Genomic DNA, 17,833 nt, shown 5'->3' with positions numbered 1-17,833 from the left:
AGTTCTCAAATAATATAATAAAGAGCCTCAAGAGGCGAAAATCGTGGAAATAGCAGATCTACAAGCGATCTGCTAGACGCTAGAGATCTGCTATTTTCAAAATATTTATCTGTGGAACCAAGTCTAACTAAAAGTAATGCCTCAACTCCTACAATTCCAAGAGCTTGTCAGGGTGGGGTGGGGGGGTCCCCAGTTCCAATATGATTATTTTGGGGGGGGGGTCCCAGTTCCAATATGATTTTTTTGGGGGGTCCCCAGTTCAAATATAATGATTATTGTCAGGGTGGGGGGGTCCCCAGTTCAAATATTATATTATTATTATTTTTTGGGGGGGGGGTCCCCAGTTCAAATATAATGATTATTTTGGGGGGGGTCTCCAGATTAAATATGATTATTTTTTGGGGGTCCCCAGTTCAAATATAATGATTATTTTGGGGGGGTCTCCAGATTAAATATGATTATTTTGGGGGTCCTCAGTTCAAATGATTATTTTGGGGGGGGGTCACGGCATGAAAAGGTTGAGACCACTGCCCTACTAGACAGTAAAAACGAATGAATAGAGATACATAATATATTAAACCTAATATACCTGTGTACTTTATAATATATATTATAATATGTGCCATATTAAATAATCTAACACACAAGTGTATTGTAATGAATAAATATAACTTTGTATTTGATAGATGATGTCCATATTGCTGTACACTCTGTCAATATGGTACAGTATGTAACATTACCATGTATTTAATTTACACAAAAATCAATTCATGTTGACATCCTGTGCTGTTTGTCAGACAGAGACAGCAAATATTTGAAAACTGTTTTTATTATATTCATAAAACTAAAGCACAGAATTTAAGGTCATAGACAACTTAACTTACGAAGCAGATGTTTGGTAGAAAGATGTGCCAGTTAACACACTAGAACATAAGGTGATGTACAGTAATATACAGTACACATACTGTAGGTTAACAGAATCAGCTTAATACAGTATGTTCATATTTTTTTATGTTGCTACTAGGTAAACAAGAGTTGAAAGACAAATCGCAACATTAAAGTGCCTACGGGCTGTTTGCCACCACTAAGATAGACCTGAATATTGGAAATATTGAACACGATATTCCTTTTGCCAAAGAAAACAGAATGAATTTTCTTAAATAAACACACCTCCAAAGATCTCAGAGCATCCCAGCTAATTATTCAATATTTAACCTGTAAAAGGTTCAACTTTGGCTGATTAATAATCTGTAAGTGTGGGTACAGGCTACACATAAAAGAAAATCACACACTTGTCAGTACTTATACTTATTTCTATCCTTCATCCAATACCAGACCACATTTTAATGTATATTACCGTCTACCAAGCATTTAGAGATGAACCATGTGATTGCCCGGTTCCAATATCAAAGGATTGTGGATCAGAAAAGAGGTACAGTTCAAAGCAGAGGAAGACTTATATATTAAAGGAATAGTCAACCCCCCAAAAAATGAATATATTATCATCATCTACTCAGCTAGCTTAAGGGTCAAATACATGCATTTTAATGGTGTAATTTGGTGTAATGTAAATGTTTTGCTTATTTTTGACAGCCTCTGACAGACGCACATTTCCATGACACGAACAGTGGTTCATGTCGAGGACACCCAAATTGATATGCATTTGGCCGGCCAGGAAGACCCCAGAGATTTGTGTTGTTAAAATTTAACAACACAAATCTCTGGGGTCTTCCGGCCCCAACAAAATGTGTAATTTTTTTAAAATTGGGAATACATTTGAACAACCCGTGGAACTCCTTCAAGGAGGACCCAAAAAGAACCTTCACCCGTTTCAACTGGCATGAGGGTGAGGAGATGATGACAGAATTTTCATTTCTGGATTTCCTATTACTTTATGGTGCTACTTAGGATTGCACAAGTTGTTGTAGTTCAGATACTCTACAGCTTGAGGAACCGAATATAACATGGCACCACTTCTCTATAGTGCGTGCCAACTTGCCGTCACCACGGGGGGTGTGGCATAGTAGCTGCAGACATACTTGTGGGGGGCAATGTTAAGTCAACCTGTTTATACCCCACAAAGTCCGCCGCTACAAAATGACACTTGTTGACGCCCCCTTCAGGATTTTTGGCACGCACTATAGAACTCAATGGATGCGGCCGCCGTGTTCTATTGGGTTTTGAATGGTGTTCTCGGGGCAGAGACAGTGTTCTACTGTCTCTGGGCTTGACAGAGACAGTAGTTCAGATGATGCAATCCATGATGTGGATTTGCAGACTGTCCAGGTCTGGTAGAATCTCGTTGCATTTGGGACAGGCATGCTCCGGGATGTTCACCTGCTGCTGCCATTCTCTGCCGTCACCTGAGAAGAGTCAGAGGGGCTCATTAGGACCTTTGCTGTACCTGCTACTGGCCTATCAAAAAACATGTTGATGTACACACAGCATTACCTCTTCCACCCTGTGCACCAGCGCCCCCATGTGGATTGCCTCCCCGTGGCACGTGTCTCCTTTGCATCTCGTTCAGGGATTGCCTATGCAGAAGATAAGAGAATGGCTGTATTCTCTTCATATCATTGGTTCCATAAAAATACATGGATATTTTATCAAGACAGACAGCAGGAAAGCTGAGAAGGCAGATAACCACTTGATTGAACCCCAGCATCCATATTATGGGGGGAACATTAGCCAAAGAATATAAGATCGACAAGCTCACAACGCTTCGTGTGAGCTTGTAGATCGGCAGTTTTGGGCTTAGGAATGTAACAAAACATCTCCATGAATGCAAGGCTTTATGGGGTGTGTAATTGATAGAAAATAAGTAATTATTTGAGTGAACTACTCCTAAGCATTATAAATACCATTTATATCAAGATAGGTTGAAAATGGGTGAAGTGCTCACTTAAGTGTAATTGATGTTTCGGTGACAAGGTGTTGAGCACATGATATATTACGTAATATTTTGCCACTAGACAAAAGAAAATGTATTATGTGATTTATGTTGAGTCCCATGTTGCACGACAATTTCTTTGCCAAAACATAAATTATTCAGCCACACCTGCCCAGTGAATCCATTTCCTCTTGAAGTTGGGAGTTCTGCTTCTTTACGAACTCCAACTGAGCAGCCAGGCGTTCCCTCTCTTCATGGATCTTCTCTCTGGCTGCACGCTCAGCATAAAAGTCTGATGAATACACCTCTGCCTGCAAACAGAAGTGCCACAGCAAGTTATTTATTCTTCTAAAACAGATAGTTCTAGTCCTGGATTCTGAATGGCTGAGTCCCGTTGTAAAATACTCAATTAGCATAGCACACACCTAGGACAGCATGTATCAGCAACGTCTTGTTTACAATATTCAACCGTAACATTACATGGATGTGCTACTGTTTTCAATTTACTTTTTTTCCTAGGGCAAGGTAAAGCCCGAGTTATACACGACAGTGTGGCGCTTCTAAAATAGCCGACCTACAAGCTCACAGCGCGTTGTGATGCTTGTAGATCAGCCATTTTAGAAGCATGGCACCATCGTAAGCTGAAGCATAAAATTAGGCTTAAGAGGAGCGCTCCTTCTTGGCCTGTGTATGTGCAATTCTTTTCTGTTTTAACCAACAGTCAGGTTTTTCCTTACATTTTAATCATTTGGGGAACGCTAAAGGCATGTCTACGCACAGACACACGTTTGTCTTTCTCAACAGAGTATAAATCAGGCATGACTCTAAACCCAACCCCTAAACGCCTAATCCTAACCCCCAATTGAATATTTTCCAAATAGTAAAACTAACCATTAAAACAACAATTTCTCTTGTGAGGACCAGGACAATGGTCGTCACAATGTCCATTTCTCAAATTCTACTATACATGTGGGAACATCTGGCCCTCACAAGGATAGTAATACAAGTACACACACACACACACACACACACACACACACCTGGGCCTGGAAGACAGAGATGGTCTCCAGCTCCTTCTCTTTCTGGAAGATCTCCTGCTTCATGGCATCCATCTTCTCTTGTTTAGTAGCCAGGGCCTGTTCTGCTGCAGCCAGCCGGGCCTGCATGTCATCCAACGCCTCCTTGGGCGCCATCTGAGTCTAGAAGGTATGTTCAAGACAACTTCGTTTGAGTTTTAAGTCAGTTCTCAATAGGGCTGGTTAATTAACGGAAAATATATAAAAAAAAGACTTTTAGAACTTATTCTAACCATGTCAAACTTGCTCACATACGTTATTTAAGACCATTTTTTTAAAAGTAATCAAGTCCAGTCTCAAGTTATTAGAATCCAAGTCCCAAATTCTCTTCATACATCAAGTCTCAAGTAAATAATGAGTTTTACTGATAAGGTTTTGTGCATTTTAATGCACAAATTAGACTACGCATTTTAATGACAGCCATACCAATTCCACACAAGCAATGTTGCACAATACTGGAAGTTGTCTATTTGCTTGGTAGAGGATATTTACATGTAATACATTATAACAGATGTAGTGTAGATGTTGGCTGTGGACAGAGTCACCTCTCTCTTTTTCTTCTCCTCTTTGAGCTCGTTGTAGTCTTCAAAGAGCTTGGTGTAGGCATCCTTCAGCTGCGCCAGGTTGTTCCTGAGATGGAGAATGGGGATTATTGGTGGGATGAATTATCGTTATTTAACAAGACCGGTGGCATTCGGGCACTGACCTACTCGGACACCACGCAAGTTGGGAACAATGTAAGTCGGAAAAGTTGGGAATGCATGCCTCACCCAGTTATGCGATACCTGTTGTAGCGGTTGTCAAGAGTACTCGTTGTACTCATTGTTAAGAGTACCCAGTGTGGTACCCATTACCCCAGTACTAAGAACGTTGGATATTAAAATCAACAAGTTATTTATATAAACACCACTGGCCTACTCAGAAACGATGCAAGTCGGGAACGATGCAAGTTGGGAATGCATGCAATACCCATTGCAGTTGTTGTCAGTACTAGTAGGGGGTACTAAGCACAAAAAATTGCCAAATCGTTACGCGGCGGATAAAAGCATGAAATTTGATACAGATGTCCCTTGGGTCATCCTAAAACATCCTAGAAGGGGTGCCCAAAAAAATCTTAAACAGGAAGTGACTTATGGACAAAATTCAAAATGGCCACCTAAACTGTTGACCGTTGACTCAAAAGACACCAAAATAATCTCCAAAAAGCATAAAATTTGGCACATATGTCCCTTGGGTCATCCTAAGACATCCTAGAAGGGGTGCCCAAAGGAATCTGAAACAGGAAGCGAGTTATTGACAAAATTGAAAATGGCTGCCTACAGTGTTATCTATTGACTCAAAAGACAACTAAAGAATCTCATAAAAGCATACAATTTGGCAGACATGTCCCTTGGGTCATCCCAAGACATCCCAGAAGGGGTGCCCAAAAAAATCTTAAACAGGAAGTGAGTCATTGACAAAATTGAAAATGACCGCCTACAGTGTTGACTCAAAAGACAACTAAAGAATCTCATAATGGCATACATGTCCCTTTGGGTCATCCTAAGACATCCTAGAAGGGGTGCCTGAAATGATCTGAAACAGGAAGTGAGTTATTGACTAAATTGAAAATGGCTGTGTACAGTCTTGACAGATGATGCAAAAGACACTCATAAAAAATAATCTCATAAAAGCATGAAATTTGGTACAAATGTCCCTTGGGTGATCTGAATGCATCCTAAGGGGTGCCAAAACAAGTTTGAATAGTCTCTCAATGGAAAACACTCCTCCCACACGGGCTGCACTGCTACAATATTCAAATCGAGCAGCCAATCTAGCATTTGGTCCAGAAGCCTGAAAGCTATGCAATCTCTACCATCTCCTGACAAATAAATTAAAGTCGCTGATTCGTGGACACCTTTATGGACACTCTTGCCAGAGGCTGCTTAAGTTTGTAGAGAACTCAAGTGTGGCTGCAAAGCTGAGCCCTTCTGTTCGAGAAAGTGTAGATGCCGGGATGCTGGGTTACCTTGCAGAGCATTATGCCAATGTGCTGGTAATTGCGAAATGGCACACATGAATACATGTAGTTACTAAACACTAATCACAAAAAAACAGTAATGATCAAGAAGAAAATACATGAGAAGATAGAGTGTAAAACAAGCAAGAAGATGTAGAGTGCAAAATAAATAAGATGCAGAGAGTAAAATAAGAATATGCAGAGTAAGATAAGATGCAGAGTAAAATAAATGAGAATATGCAGAGAGTTAGATAAATAAAGAAGATTCAAAGAGTACAATAAAAAAATTATGCAGAAAGTAAAATAAATAAGTGATGTAGAAATAAAAACAGAAGGTAGACTACAAAATACGGCAAGTTATGCACTGCATAACCTGTCGTATTGAGTCTGCATAATATGCAGACTGCCATGGTCAACTGTTTAAACAGCCATTTAGAATTTCTTCAACATGGTCCCTTCCTAAAAAGTTTAATAAACAAGCAAACAGATAAATAACCCCTTCTAGGATATATTAAGAAGCACTCAATGTACGTACCAAATTATACACTTTTATGACGTCCCCTTATGTTTTCTTTTGTGTCAACTGCATTTAGGCGGTCACTTCCTGTTTAAAACCTTTTTGGGCACCCCTTGTAGGATGCGTTCAGATCACCCAAGGGACATTTGTACCACATTTCATGCTTTTATGAGATTCTGTAGGTATCTTGCATCATCTTTCAACACTGTAGGCGGCCATTTTCAATTTAGTCAATAACTCACTTCCTGTTTCAGATTATTTTTGGCACCCCTTCTAGGATGTGTTAGGATGACCCAAGGGACATATGTGCCAAATTGTATACTTTTTGGAGATTCTATAGGCTTTTTGAGTCAATCGCCAACACTGTAGGCGGCCATTTTCAATTTAGTCAATAACTCACTTCCTGTTGAAGACTTTTTTGGGCACCCCTTCTAGGATGTCTTAGGATGACCCAAGGGACATGTGTGACACATTTTATACTTTTTGGAGATTCTTTAGTTGTCTTTTGAGTCAATCGACAACACTAGGCGGCCATTTTCAATTTGGTCAATAACTCACTTCCTGTTTCAGATTTTTTTGGGCTCCCCTTCTAGGATGTCTTAGGATGACCCAAAGGACATGTGTGCCACATTTTATGCTTTTTGGAGATTATTTTGGTGTCTTTTGAGTCAACGGTCAACAGTTTAGGTGGCCATTTTGGATTTTGTCCATAACTCACTTCCTGTTTAAGATTTTTTTGGGCACCCCTTCTAGGATGTTTTAGGATGACCCAAGGGACATCTGTATCAAATTTCATGCTTTTATCCGCCGCGTAACGATTTTTCACTTAGTACCCCCTACTATACCTGTTGTCGGAGTACACAGGACCGATTAACTAAATAGGATCTCCATAATTGGAGTTGTAATGGAGTTCGATTGTACACACTACCACTTATATGGGTGCAACAGCACAAACGTGAAGCAAAGATCTGCCAAAACTGGTTGGCCAATCAGAGAAGCCAGTGGAGACATACGTGCTTTGTGAATTTATAGATATATTATTTGTATTTTGTGTTATTATTATTGGTGACTTAAGACTCATGTGTATGGTTCAGATACAGCATGAGAAGCGGACACGCTAAAGGAATATGGGTGTGTTAATAGCAATATTTTTAAATAGCCAACGACCTACAAACGTCAGAAAGTGGTTGCCTGTGTGTGTGTGTGTGTGTGTGTGTGTGTGTGTGTGTGTGTGTGTGTGTGTGTTCTCTCCCACCTCTCCTCGCCAGTCTTCCTTTGCTCCAGCTGGCTCTGAGCCTGCATGCTGTCCAGCTGCAGCTTTAGCCTGTCATTCTCTGTCTGCACTGCCTGCTTGTCCACCAGCTGGGCACGTAGAGTCACCACGTCCTGTTCCACTTCTCGACATCTACAGAGAGAGCGAGAAAGCAATGAAAGAAGTGACAGTTCACCATAAGCAGAACTTCAATGGGTGCAAGGCACAACCCCGCCTTGAATATTGTTTATGAAATAATAATATACCGATATGTCGAATAACTGTTATTAACAACTGTAGACAACAATTGCAGAAAAAAACGTTTTTTAACACAAATCTTCTCTTCTGGTTTAAAAGACTGAACAATGCAGGCAATGGGCATGTGCATAATGAATATACTTTAATCAAGCAGTAAGTCCCATGTGGATCGATTACTCCCCCCCCCCCCCTCTTGCGTGTCTGACACAGATGAACAGCATTGGTATGAATGAAAAGGTTTGTTCTTTACTTGTCCATTTCTGCGGTCTTACCTGTCTTGGAGTTTCTTCTTCATACCCTCTGCTTCTCCCAGTTTACTCTGAGCCTGCTGCAGCTCTTTAAACAGTGCCATCATCTGAGACTTCAGATCCTCCACCTCGGACGCAGCCTGAACCACAAGAAGAACATCTAATTGTGTCAAAACAAGTCATCGATAGGACAGCGTTTCTCTGGGATTTGTCCTTGCAGCTTGATTTCACATTAGGCCTAGGCAATTCGAAAATATAACAAAATCGACAAGCAGGTTTTATTTTATATTTGTTTTATTTCGTATGTATAAACACTTGTAGATCTGCTAGTTTCACTATAGTTCTTTTTTTTTTTACGTTTGAAATAATTGATTTCAAGTCATATCGCTCAGCCCCATTTCACGTGCTGAAGTGCCCTTTCCTTTTTTTATCATCAAATCAAAATCAATGTTTCACGATTATGTAATCATGAAACTTCAAACATTACATCTTATTAGGTCAGCTGTTGCACCTCGTCCTCGTCTCCTCACAATTACACAAAACTTGATATGTGAGAACATTGTACAACCCATCCGTCCATCCATGATTCAGACCACAGAAGAACAATAATCACACAGAGACTATTACTGTGCATGCCATCTGGTATATGGTACCCATAAGCACAAAAACCAAAGACATATTAAGAAAATTGTAAAATAAATGTAATTAAAATAATCCAATTTTATCATCAATAATCGTAATTACAATATCAAAGTAATCAGGATAATAATTGTACCCATAATCATGCAGCACTGATCCGGAAATATTATTACAAACACGCATTTCTACTACAGATTTGATTTTCATCATTACACACCCCAGTGTTGATTTTGACAGCAAATCTTTATTTAGTTGAGAACCAGATATATGGGCAGAGTTTCCTCTTTTGTCAACCCTCAGGCCCTCAGGATCCTCTCAGGGGCCCTGATTCAGCCCCTTTTTGACTATGCTAGCTCCTCTTGGTACTCCAACACCTCAGTGTCACTGAAGACTAAGCTTCAAACCTCCCAAAAGAAACTGATTCGACTACTTCTCGGACTGGGGCCCATGACCCACCTCTCTCCCACTCACTTTACCAGCCTAGGCTGGCTCAGGGTGGAAGACAGGGTTAAACAACTAAAAATGGGACTGGTCTTCAAAATTGTAAATGCAGATTTGCCCGAAATGCCCCCTATACCCGCTTATCAAAATACCTCCAAAAAGTTAGTGACACCCACAGTCACGAAACTAGAGGGAGTGTAAACAACAATCTGGTACCACCCACCCATAAAACAAACATGGGCAAATTACACCACGGCCACTGAGGTATGGAATACCTAACCCTAACCCCATCCCTCAAAAAATGCAGTTCGTTGGGCTCATTCAAAACAGCCCTAAAAACTCATCTTTCTGGAGGCCATAAGATGAGGTAGTACCACAGTCTATGGATAGTACCAGTTTCCCTGTAGACAGATGCCCCCCCTCCCCCCTTTTTTTGTATATACTTTTTATTTATTTTTCATGATGCTTTTTTTGTACATAGTGGTATTTTTTTCTGTTTTTTATGTTGATTTGAACTGTTTGGTTGCTATTATATATGTCTATGAAATTAATTCAAGGACCCCAACGGAAACAAGACCGCAAGGACTTTTTTGGTCGGACCTTTTAGACAAAAGTATTATAAATGTAACTGTGTTGTTTTACATTCTTTTGCCTAATAAAAATTTCAATCAATCAATCAAAGTTTTAATCATAGTCTTTTGAATAAAATTCCATTTAGTTTTAGTCATATTTTAGTCATCTGAAATGTTTTAGTTTGTCTAGTTTTAGTCGACTAAATATCATAAGATTATAGTCAACTAAATCTACAGTTGATTTAGTCGACTAAAATGTATTTTGCCGGTGCCTTGATGCCGTCGTAATGGCTGATTTTAGACTTGGTTGCAAGCGCAACACCCGAGCGAAACCAAACATAAAATAACTTGTCTCAGTTCTACTGGATCTCTTCTCCACTAAACCCTCACTAAAATGTTAGTCTAGTTTTTATTTGCTGACGAAATTGTAAATATATTTAGTCTCAGTTTTAGTCGTCATAGCTTAGTTTTTATTTAGTTTTCGTCAGTGAAAAAAGGTAGTCGACGAACATTTTTCGTCATAGTTTTAGTCGACGAAATCAACACTTAGTCACACCCCCTATAATTTTACTATCACTACTAATACTATTACTACCGCCACCATTATCACAACTGCTGTACTAATGTACCATTACTGCTAGTATATACCTTTTCTTCCTTCCCAGTTTCTCCTTGTTGGGTTTTCCCATCCGTCCCCTTCTCTGGCTGCAGGGAGGTTTGTGTTGAGCTCTCAATGACCAAACTCTTCTCTTCCAACTCCATGATCCTACAGTATAAAAGAGGTACATGAGGCAGTGTTCCAGACTTACACACTATAGGCCCAGAAATAGGCCATTTAACCACTTTCAACCAGGCGTAGCTGTTTTCATGTCATTGTAGGCGAATATGTTAAAACATTTTCAGAATTTCTCACAAAATAGCTGATCTACAACTGTGATTCTCAACCTTTTGAATTTCAAGGACCCCCAGGTTGATATGCATTAGGCCACGGACCCTTAACAGGTCCATTTGCACACTCTCAAGAGTTAAATTAACACTCAGGTCAGGATTTCACATTGTGTCCACATTCACAAGGCACTTCAAAGCATAAAATCGGACTTAAGTGGTTAAATACATATCACATTAAAAATTAGGCAACTTAAAAACCTTAGGCCTACCTGGCCTGAGATGCCTGGAGCTCAATTTCCAATTTCTCCGCCTTCTGCGTCTCCTTCCTTAGGAGCTGGAGGAGCTGGCTCACGGTCAATTCCTCAGACTCCAGCCGAGAGGCGCTCATGCTCAAGTCCTGCCGACCACACCTTTCACCTCCACATGCATCCCTCAGACCCTCCGCATCGCCATCCTGAAAATCCAAGCAGGAACACATTAGTGTGTGTGTGTGTGTGTTGATTGATTGAATATTTTATCATCAGGCAAAAATGTAAAACAGCACATTTACATTTAAAATACTTTGTCTAATTGGGTCAGTTCAAAATGAGGTCTTTGGTATTCAATTCATAGTCATATATAGTGGCACCACAGTTCAAATATCAATTAAAAAAATACAGAAAAAGATAACACTAAGTACAAACAAAAAATTTAAAAAGCAGAGGAAAAAAATAAAAAGCTATATGTACAAAACAGGGGGTCGTCTGTCTAATGGGAAAATAGTACTACCTCCTTTTTTGGCCTCCTGAAAGGTGAGTTTTCAGAGCCGTTTTAAATAAGCCCAGCGAACTGCACTTTTTGAGGGAAGGGGCTAGACTATTCCAAACCTGGGTGGCAGTGCTGTAGAAGGAGAATTTGCCTGTGTGTTTTATGAGTGGGTGGTACCAGTGTGTGTGTGTGTGTGTGTGTGTGTGTGTGTGTGTGTGTGTGTGTGTGTGTGTGTGTGTGTGTGTGGTACTTACTTCAAACGTTATGATCTCTATGAAGGAGTCATCTGGTGACCCCTGGCCTGTCTTGAGTTGGAGTTCAGAGTTCATGGCCACCAAGTCGTTCTTCTCAGCTTGCAGCCGAGCCACCTGGACACGCAGTGCGTCCAGCTCTGTGCTCTGATTGGCCGATGCTGCCTGGAAATGAAATCCCAGTTAAACCAAAGAAATCGAGGCAAAATAAATAATAACGGCAGATTCTTCCAAGGAACACATGAAAGGGAGTTTCACCGCTCCTCAGCCAAGTAGAGGTAGGTCTGGTGTGTCACAGCAGAGGGTCACAAGCAGCAATAAACGTGAGGATAACACTGGGGCAGCACTCGGACAAGTTGAAGCCTCTTTATTGAAGGAACAATTATACAAGACAACAACTAACGTTTCGATGTTAGCACAATGCACAGCTTCTTCAGAGTCGTGACAGATAAAGGCTGGGCAAACATTTAAAATCAGGTGAGTAGCAGGGGCAGTCCTCTCAATTAGCCAATGTCTGAATCGGGCTAAATCGGGTTAACAAAATATTTTGTTTATTGTTCATATAGTGCCACCTATGGTCTATGAAAGCAACATAGGTTGGTGATAAAATAATACAAAACCAATTGATAGCTATAATAATTGGCAATTGCGTAGTTGCATTTACATCAACTGCAACAATATTTCATATTCATGATGAGATTCCAAGCAAAGACAAAAACTAAATAAGAGACTTATAATGAATCTTCACAACCACTATTCCCTCTAATGAACACTTGCATCCCTATTCTGGTAGGAACATTTGCCAAAACTAAATGATCTACAAGCTCACAACACGACAACATGTTGTGAGCTTGTAGATCGCCTATTTTGGGCAAAGAGATTTGGTGGAGGGGGCCACTATATTTCCACACTCACTCCAGAGGGCCACATTGCATACTGTCAGGCAGAAACCTCTTCTCTAAATTAATGCTGTACTTCGCCATTCTATGTCACACAAAAGTAGCAAAATTAGCAGATCTACAAGCTCAAAACGCGTCGCGTTTTGAGCTTGTAGATCTGCTAATTTTGGCTGAGGGGGCGGAGCCAAAAGTTCACCCTGCGTATGTCACTGATCACATGACCTCAATCAATTATCCTTTTCTAGGCAACACAGAAGGGGGGGGGGGGACTTTTTTCTTTTTTCCCCCACACAACAGCTCTAAGGTGTATTAAAGACATAGTTCAATGTTGAAAATGAGTGGTCTTCCCCTTTATGTTAACTTTATGAACTTAAATACAAATACATTGGACATAAAAAAGAAGATAATGCTAGTCATTAAGTTACTAATATATAAGTAATTAAAGCGGGTCATGTTTACATGCTTGGAATTGTAACAGCTGAAATCAATAATATATCAGTAATCCGATATTAACCTGCGGGCCGCATTAAGTGAAGGTGGGGGCTGCATGTGGCCCCCGGGCCGCCAGTTGCTCATGTATGTAATAGGGGGTTTAATTGGTAAAGTTCTACTCGGCTATTTCAACCATTGTCATTCCCTGGCTCTCACCATTCCACTCCCCTCCGTCTCCTGCACTTTCTTGCTGAGCTCTTGGTTGCGCAGAGTGAGAGCTTCCATGCGGCCACGCGCCTCCTCCAGCCTCCCCTCCAGGAAGTCCCTCTCCTCTCTCTGCTTCTCTCGCCAGGCTGACAGGCCCTCAAAACGCTCCTTCATAGACAGGTTGGTTTGTCTCAGTGCCTCTGCAGGGGGAACGCAGAGAAGTCACAATACAGCAGTGGTTCTTCTCACACTTTTTGATTGGGCCACAGACCCCCATAACAAACAATGCTGAGTTACAGACCTCTAAGTCAGTGGTTCTCAAACTTTTTCATGTCAAGGACCCCCAAAATTATATGTATTTGGCCGCGGACCCCCATCTCAAAATATTTCGTTCCAGGGACCCCCCAGAAGCAAAGATTTGAGTTACAAATGTTCGCTTTAAAAAATATATATATTCAAAAAGGTTTGCAGAAATGTACATTTTCCTGGGGACCCCCTGGAACCCCCCCGCAAGTACCCCTGGGGGTCCCCGGACCCCACATTGAGAACCAAAGCTCTAAGTCTAAGTGTCCGTTTGGTTCCTAACAATAAATAATTTAGCTGGGATGCCCTGGAACCCTATCAAGGACGGAGGACCCCTGGGGGTCCCTAGACCACACTGCAATACAACGCCGGCAACCATGACTCGTCAATAATGTCTTCCTGCTTGTATTTTCAGGATGACTTTTTTTTTCCCCCTCACCCTTGAGATCTCTGTTCTCCTGGATGAGGATGTTCATCTGTTCAAGGGTTTCTTCCAGGGCTCCTTGCGAGCCTACTGCAGGCACCGGGCCCCGAGAAATGTCCCCATTCATCATGGGGGCACCAGAGGCCATGCTCCTACTAAAAGGAGAGAGTATTGTTAGGACATTAGGCCTATGGTGAATGGTAAAATTACCAACTGACTCATTGCTTTCAGTCACAGCCACGCATCATCATCCGACATCATCCAGTTAAATAACCTTATCAGCAGATCAGGAATTAGTCATCAGGGCACATAGTTGTGGTTACTGGCACTGATAGTTAGACAAACGTATTATCAAAACAACCCATTATAAATCTTCAAAACAACCCATGAACAGTGGTGGGAAAAGCACTCAATTTTTTTACTTAAGTAAAAGTATGAATACTGCAATGTAGAAATACTCAGTTACAAGTAAAAGTCCAGAATTGATTGATTGTTTTACAATCAATTCCGGTCTTTTACCTAACAGAGTATTTCTACATTGCAGCAAAGCCAGAGCAAAGTAGAAAGTACTCTTTATGCAGAATGTTCCATTAAGTTTTCAAATTTATAAATGTATTAAAATCTTTTGAAAATAGCAGATCTACAAGCATATACAGCTTGTAGATTGGCTATTTTCATATGGCCAAAAATGTATATAGGGCTGAAGTGGTTAATGTATGTTTTGTAATAATAATCAAAATCTGCAAAGTAACTAGTAACTCAAGTTTTCAAATAATTGTACAATAAAAAGTAAATATTTGTACAATATTTGGTTCTGAGATGTAGTGGAGTAGAAGTAAAAGTATTGAAAATATTCAAGTAAAGTACTTGAGTAAATGTACTTAGTTACTTTACACCACTGCCCATTGCAGAGACAAGGAGGGAATTTCCATCCGATCCAAATTGGACCGAACGTCAACAGTAAGGAATGCCAACGACATTAAGAAGCTGTATCATATCAACCTCCTTCTACATTACAGTTTCATTTTCATTTTCATTTTCTTACAGGTGGGCCTAGAGAGGGTTCTGTTGCTGGGACATACGGTAGCCCAGATACATGACCGTCATGGATTAACTTCAACATCGTGTTTGCACTTTCTCCCTTTCTGGCCCGTACATCTACACATAAACGTTCAGATTTCACATAAAGTGCTTACCCCATGGCCACGGATGTTACAATTCTGTTCGGGCCCTCAGAAGTACCCGTATCTTCCGTTTTCTTCAATAAAAAGCATTTCAATCCGATCGGTGACCATTTTTTTCTTATTTTCTCCATATACTTTCAACTACGCGACCCTATCGGTTGGGACGTGTATTGCACTCTGATACGTTATAACTATGAGAAAATGGCCATCGATCGGATTAAAATGTTTTTTATTGAACAATACGGAAGCTACGTGTACTTCTGAGGGCCCGTACATAATTGTAACATCCGTGGCCATGGGGTAAGCATTTTTATATTTGAAATCTGAACGTATATGTAGATGTACGGGCCAAAAAGGGAGAAAGTGCAAACACTATGTTGAAGTTCATCCATGACGGTCATGACGTCTTGGATCCATGGCTCGGACATACAGCAGAGAAAACTTCATAATATTAGTTACACAACATGAATGTGGTTGATCAAAAACAGATGGCGATCATCCCATCCAACACTAAGCATTTTACTCACGCGTGGTAAAGTAAACCTGGTTGTAAAGGCAGTAATGTAGAATAGATCCCACTCAGAGTCAGAGAGATCTTCCACCTAGAACTGGGATCTTCAGACAGAACAGTCGCTTTGGGTTGTTTATTTCCTCGTCTCGACGTCACGACAAGTGTTGCCACGTCTGCTTTGTATAAGCGACATAGATCATCTGACAAAGGTCTCCTCATAAGTCATTATACCCAGGATAAACTCTAAATCAGGTAACAGGCTATGGTGCTTTACTCACTATGGCTCCACTCTGTGGAATTCTATACCAGCTGATTTAAGGTCTGTTACAACAGTTTATTATTTTAAAAGCAAAAACCTACCCATTCTCACAAGCTTTCAGCTAGGTTCGGAGTGTGTAGTTATCTTTAAAACTGGACTTTCATTGTATTAATTCATTCTATGCTATTGTGTTCATTTGTGTCATTACTGACTTTTGCATTTTCTTGTCTTTATTTTATTTTTCATTTTTTATTTTAAGCACATTGAGTCCGCACTTGTTGTATGAAATGTGCTATATAAATAAATGTGACTTGACTTGACTTTGGGCTTGTTTTTTCTGTAAAGTTGCTTGTAAGTATAGTTGCGGGTTGCGTTTTCCTTTTTGGGCTTGTTTCTAAATTTTGTTTAAACCAGTGGTTCTTAAACATTTTCATGTCAGGGTTTGGACCCCCAAATTAATATATATTTGTCCCCTAACCCCCATCTGAAAATGTAACAGATTTTGTTGTTAGAATGTTTTAAAAATCTTCCAAATAGTCCACATTTTATCTCAAGATATTTTTTTTAATAGCAGATCTACAAGCTCACAACTGCGACGCGTTGTGAGCTTGTAGATCGGCTATCTTCAATGTATACAGTATATGATAACTTAGAAAAAACAGGATAGTATGCTTTCAATAAGGAATACCGTAATAAGAAGTAACACAGAGTCAGTCTTAAATAATAATCAGGTTTACTTGAGCTTATTTGCACAGGAGAGACAAGGTACAGCATAAAAATATTCTCTACTGGTAATACAAAATGTTCCCCAATATAACAGACAGGTTATCTTTCATTAAGCCCACCCCACAATATAATATCAACATGGACAGGGGCGAAGGCTCATCTTGGTGGCAAGGTTGTCTGTGCTGAGGCATCATGGATAAACTGTAGTCACAACTTTCATGGGTAAGAAAGAGTATAGGCCAGGGAGCAAGGACATCTTATATCGGCAGTTACAGAACTGTCCCTTCTGAGCAAAATACATCATACTTTATGCAATTATCCAAAATGATACAATACAATAATCATAATCTAATATACTATTGATTATAACATATCTAACAGTGTACATATATGCTATAGTTTTAAAAGTGCTCATAATGGCCTAGTGGCATAGTTGCTTAATATTTTTTTGGCTTGTTTTCATAGACCTGCTGCTTATTTCTCTCACAAAAGCTGGCAACACACGTCACGGCCTCCACCTGCGCAGTACCGTCACGGATCTGATTCAATGTGCGCCACTAAAGCCCGTGCTAAGTCATGGTCCCGCAGCCATCCATGTGTTTTGTAGATCTGTGAATGAAAACGGTGCGTCGCCCGTCGTTGTATTGCCCAATATTTGGGGAGGAGTGTTCAGTCAGCTGACGGTGACGTTAGGATTTCTAGTCTCTGACCTTGCAGATTGAAACCTTATTGTCTCTCCGCCAGGCCCAAGGTCCTGAAAATAAAAAAAACAACTTAATAAGGTTAATATGAGCATCATATCAATATTTTAATGTTTTTGTTGCACCTTTATTCCATACATTCCACAGAGCTGGACCACACTTGGAAAAATTAGATCATCAACTTGATGAACTATTTCTAAAATAAATAAAATATTTAAGGTGTTTTTAATTTTACATTTTAGTTATAGAGGACAATTATAATGTATTAAGGCATATTTGGCTTATTAGCCAGGCATCCTTTTAAGTTAACTAACTCAGTACAAGTACAACCATATATTATTAAAGCCCTATGTATAGTTAGATAGTGGAATTAAAGATAAATATGCAATCATTAGTCAACTTGTGTTGT

At 40.1% G+C, this 17,833-nt stretch overlaps 1 protein-coding gene across 2 annotated transcripts; it reads right to left on the bottom strand.

Moving 5' to 3' along the window:
* Positions 1–731: 731 nt before the first annotated feature.
* On the bottom strand, positions 732–15,870 carry optn (optineurin). Of its 2 annotated transcripts, none has more exons than XM_080420645.1 (13): positions 15,755–15,870; positions 14,059–14,198; positions 13,326–13,516; positions 11,782–11,943; positions 11,050–11,234; positions 10,541–10,658; positions 8,265–8,380; positions 7,738–7,887; positions 4,512–4,596; positions 3,931–4,089; positions 3,059–3,201; positions 2,452–2,534; positions 732–2,363 (listed from the first exon to the last, which is right to left on the bottom strand). In XM_080420645.1, the coding sequence occupies exons 2-13, from the start codon at positions 14,189–14,191 to the stop codon at positions 2,245–2,247; spliced, it is 1,644 nt and encodes a 547-aa protein (XP_080276771.1). In that variant the 5' UTR covers positions 14,192–14,198; positions 15,755–15,870; the 3' UTR covers positions 732–2,244. The 2 variants fall into 2 exon arrangements, with proteins under 2 accessions (XP_080276771.1, XP_080276772.1); XM_080420646.1 differs by having other exon boundaries at positions 11,782–11,925.
* Positions 15,871–17,833: the final 1,963 nt, after the last annotated feature.

Source organism: Gymnoscopelus braueri, assembly GCF_963280865.1.
Source record: "Gymnoscopelus braueri genome assembly, chromosome: 23".
Taxonomy (NCBI): domain Eukaryota; kingdom Metazoa; phylum Chordata; class Actinopteri; order Myctophiformes; family Myctophidae; genus Gymnoscopelus; species Gymnoscopelus braueri.
The sequence above is the reverse complement of the archived record's forward strand: the minus strand, read 5'-3'. Positions and strand labels throughout refer to the sequence as shown.

Coding starts and splice junctions, on each gene's coding strand:
- optn (XM_080420645.1), bottom strand. CDS start 14,191: ATGGCCTCTGGTGCCCCCATGATGAATGGGGACATTTCTCGGGGCCCG. Junction 10,659..11,049: donor CTCCAGGCATCTCAGGCCAG/GTAGGCCTAAGG, acceptor TTTATACTGTAG/GATCATGGAGTTGGAAGAGA. Junction 3,202..3,930: donor TCTCTGTCTTCCAGGCCCAG/GTGTGTGTGTGT, acceptor TTCTGTTTGCAG/GCAGAGGTGTATTCATCAGA.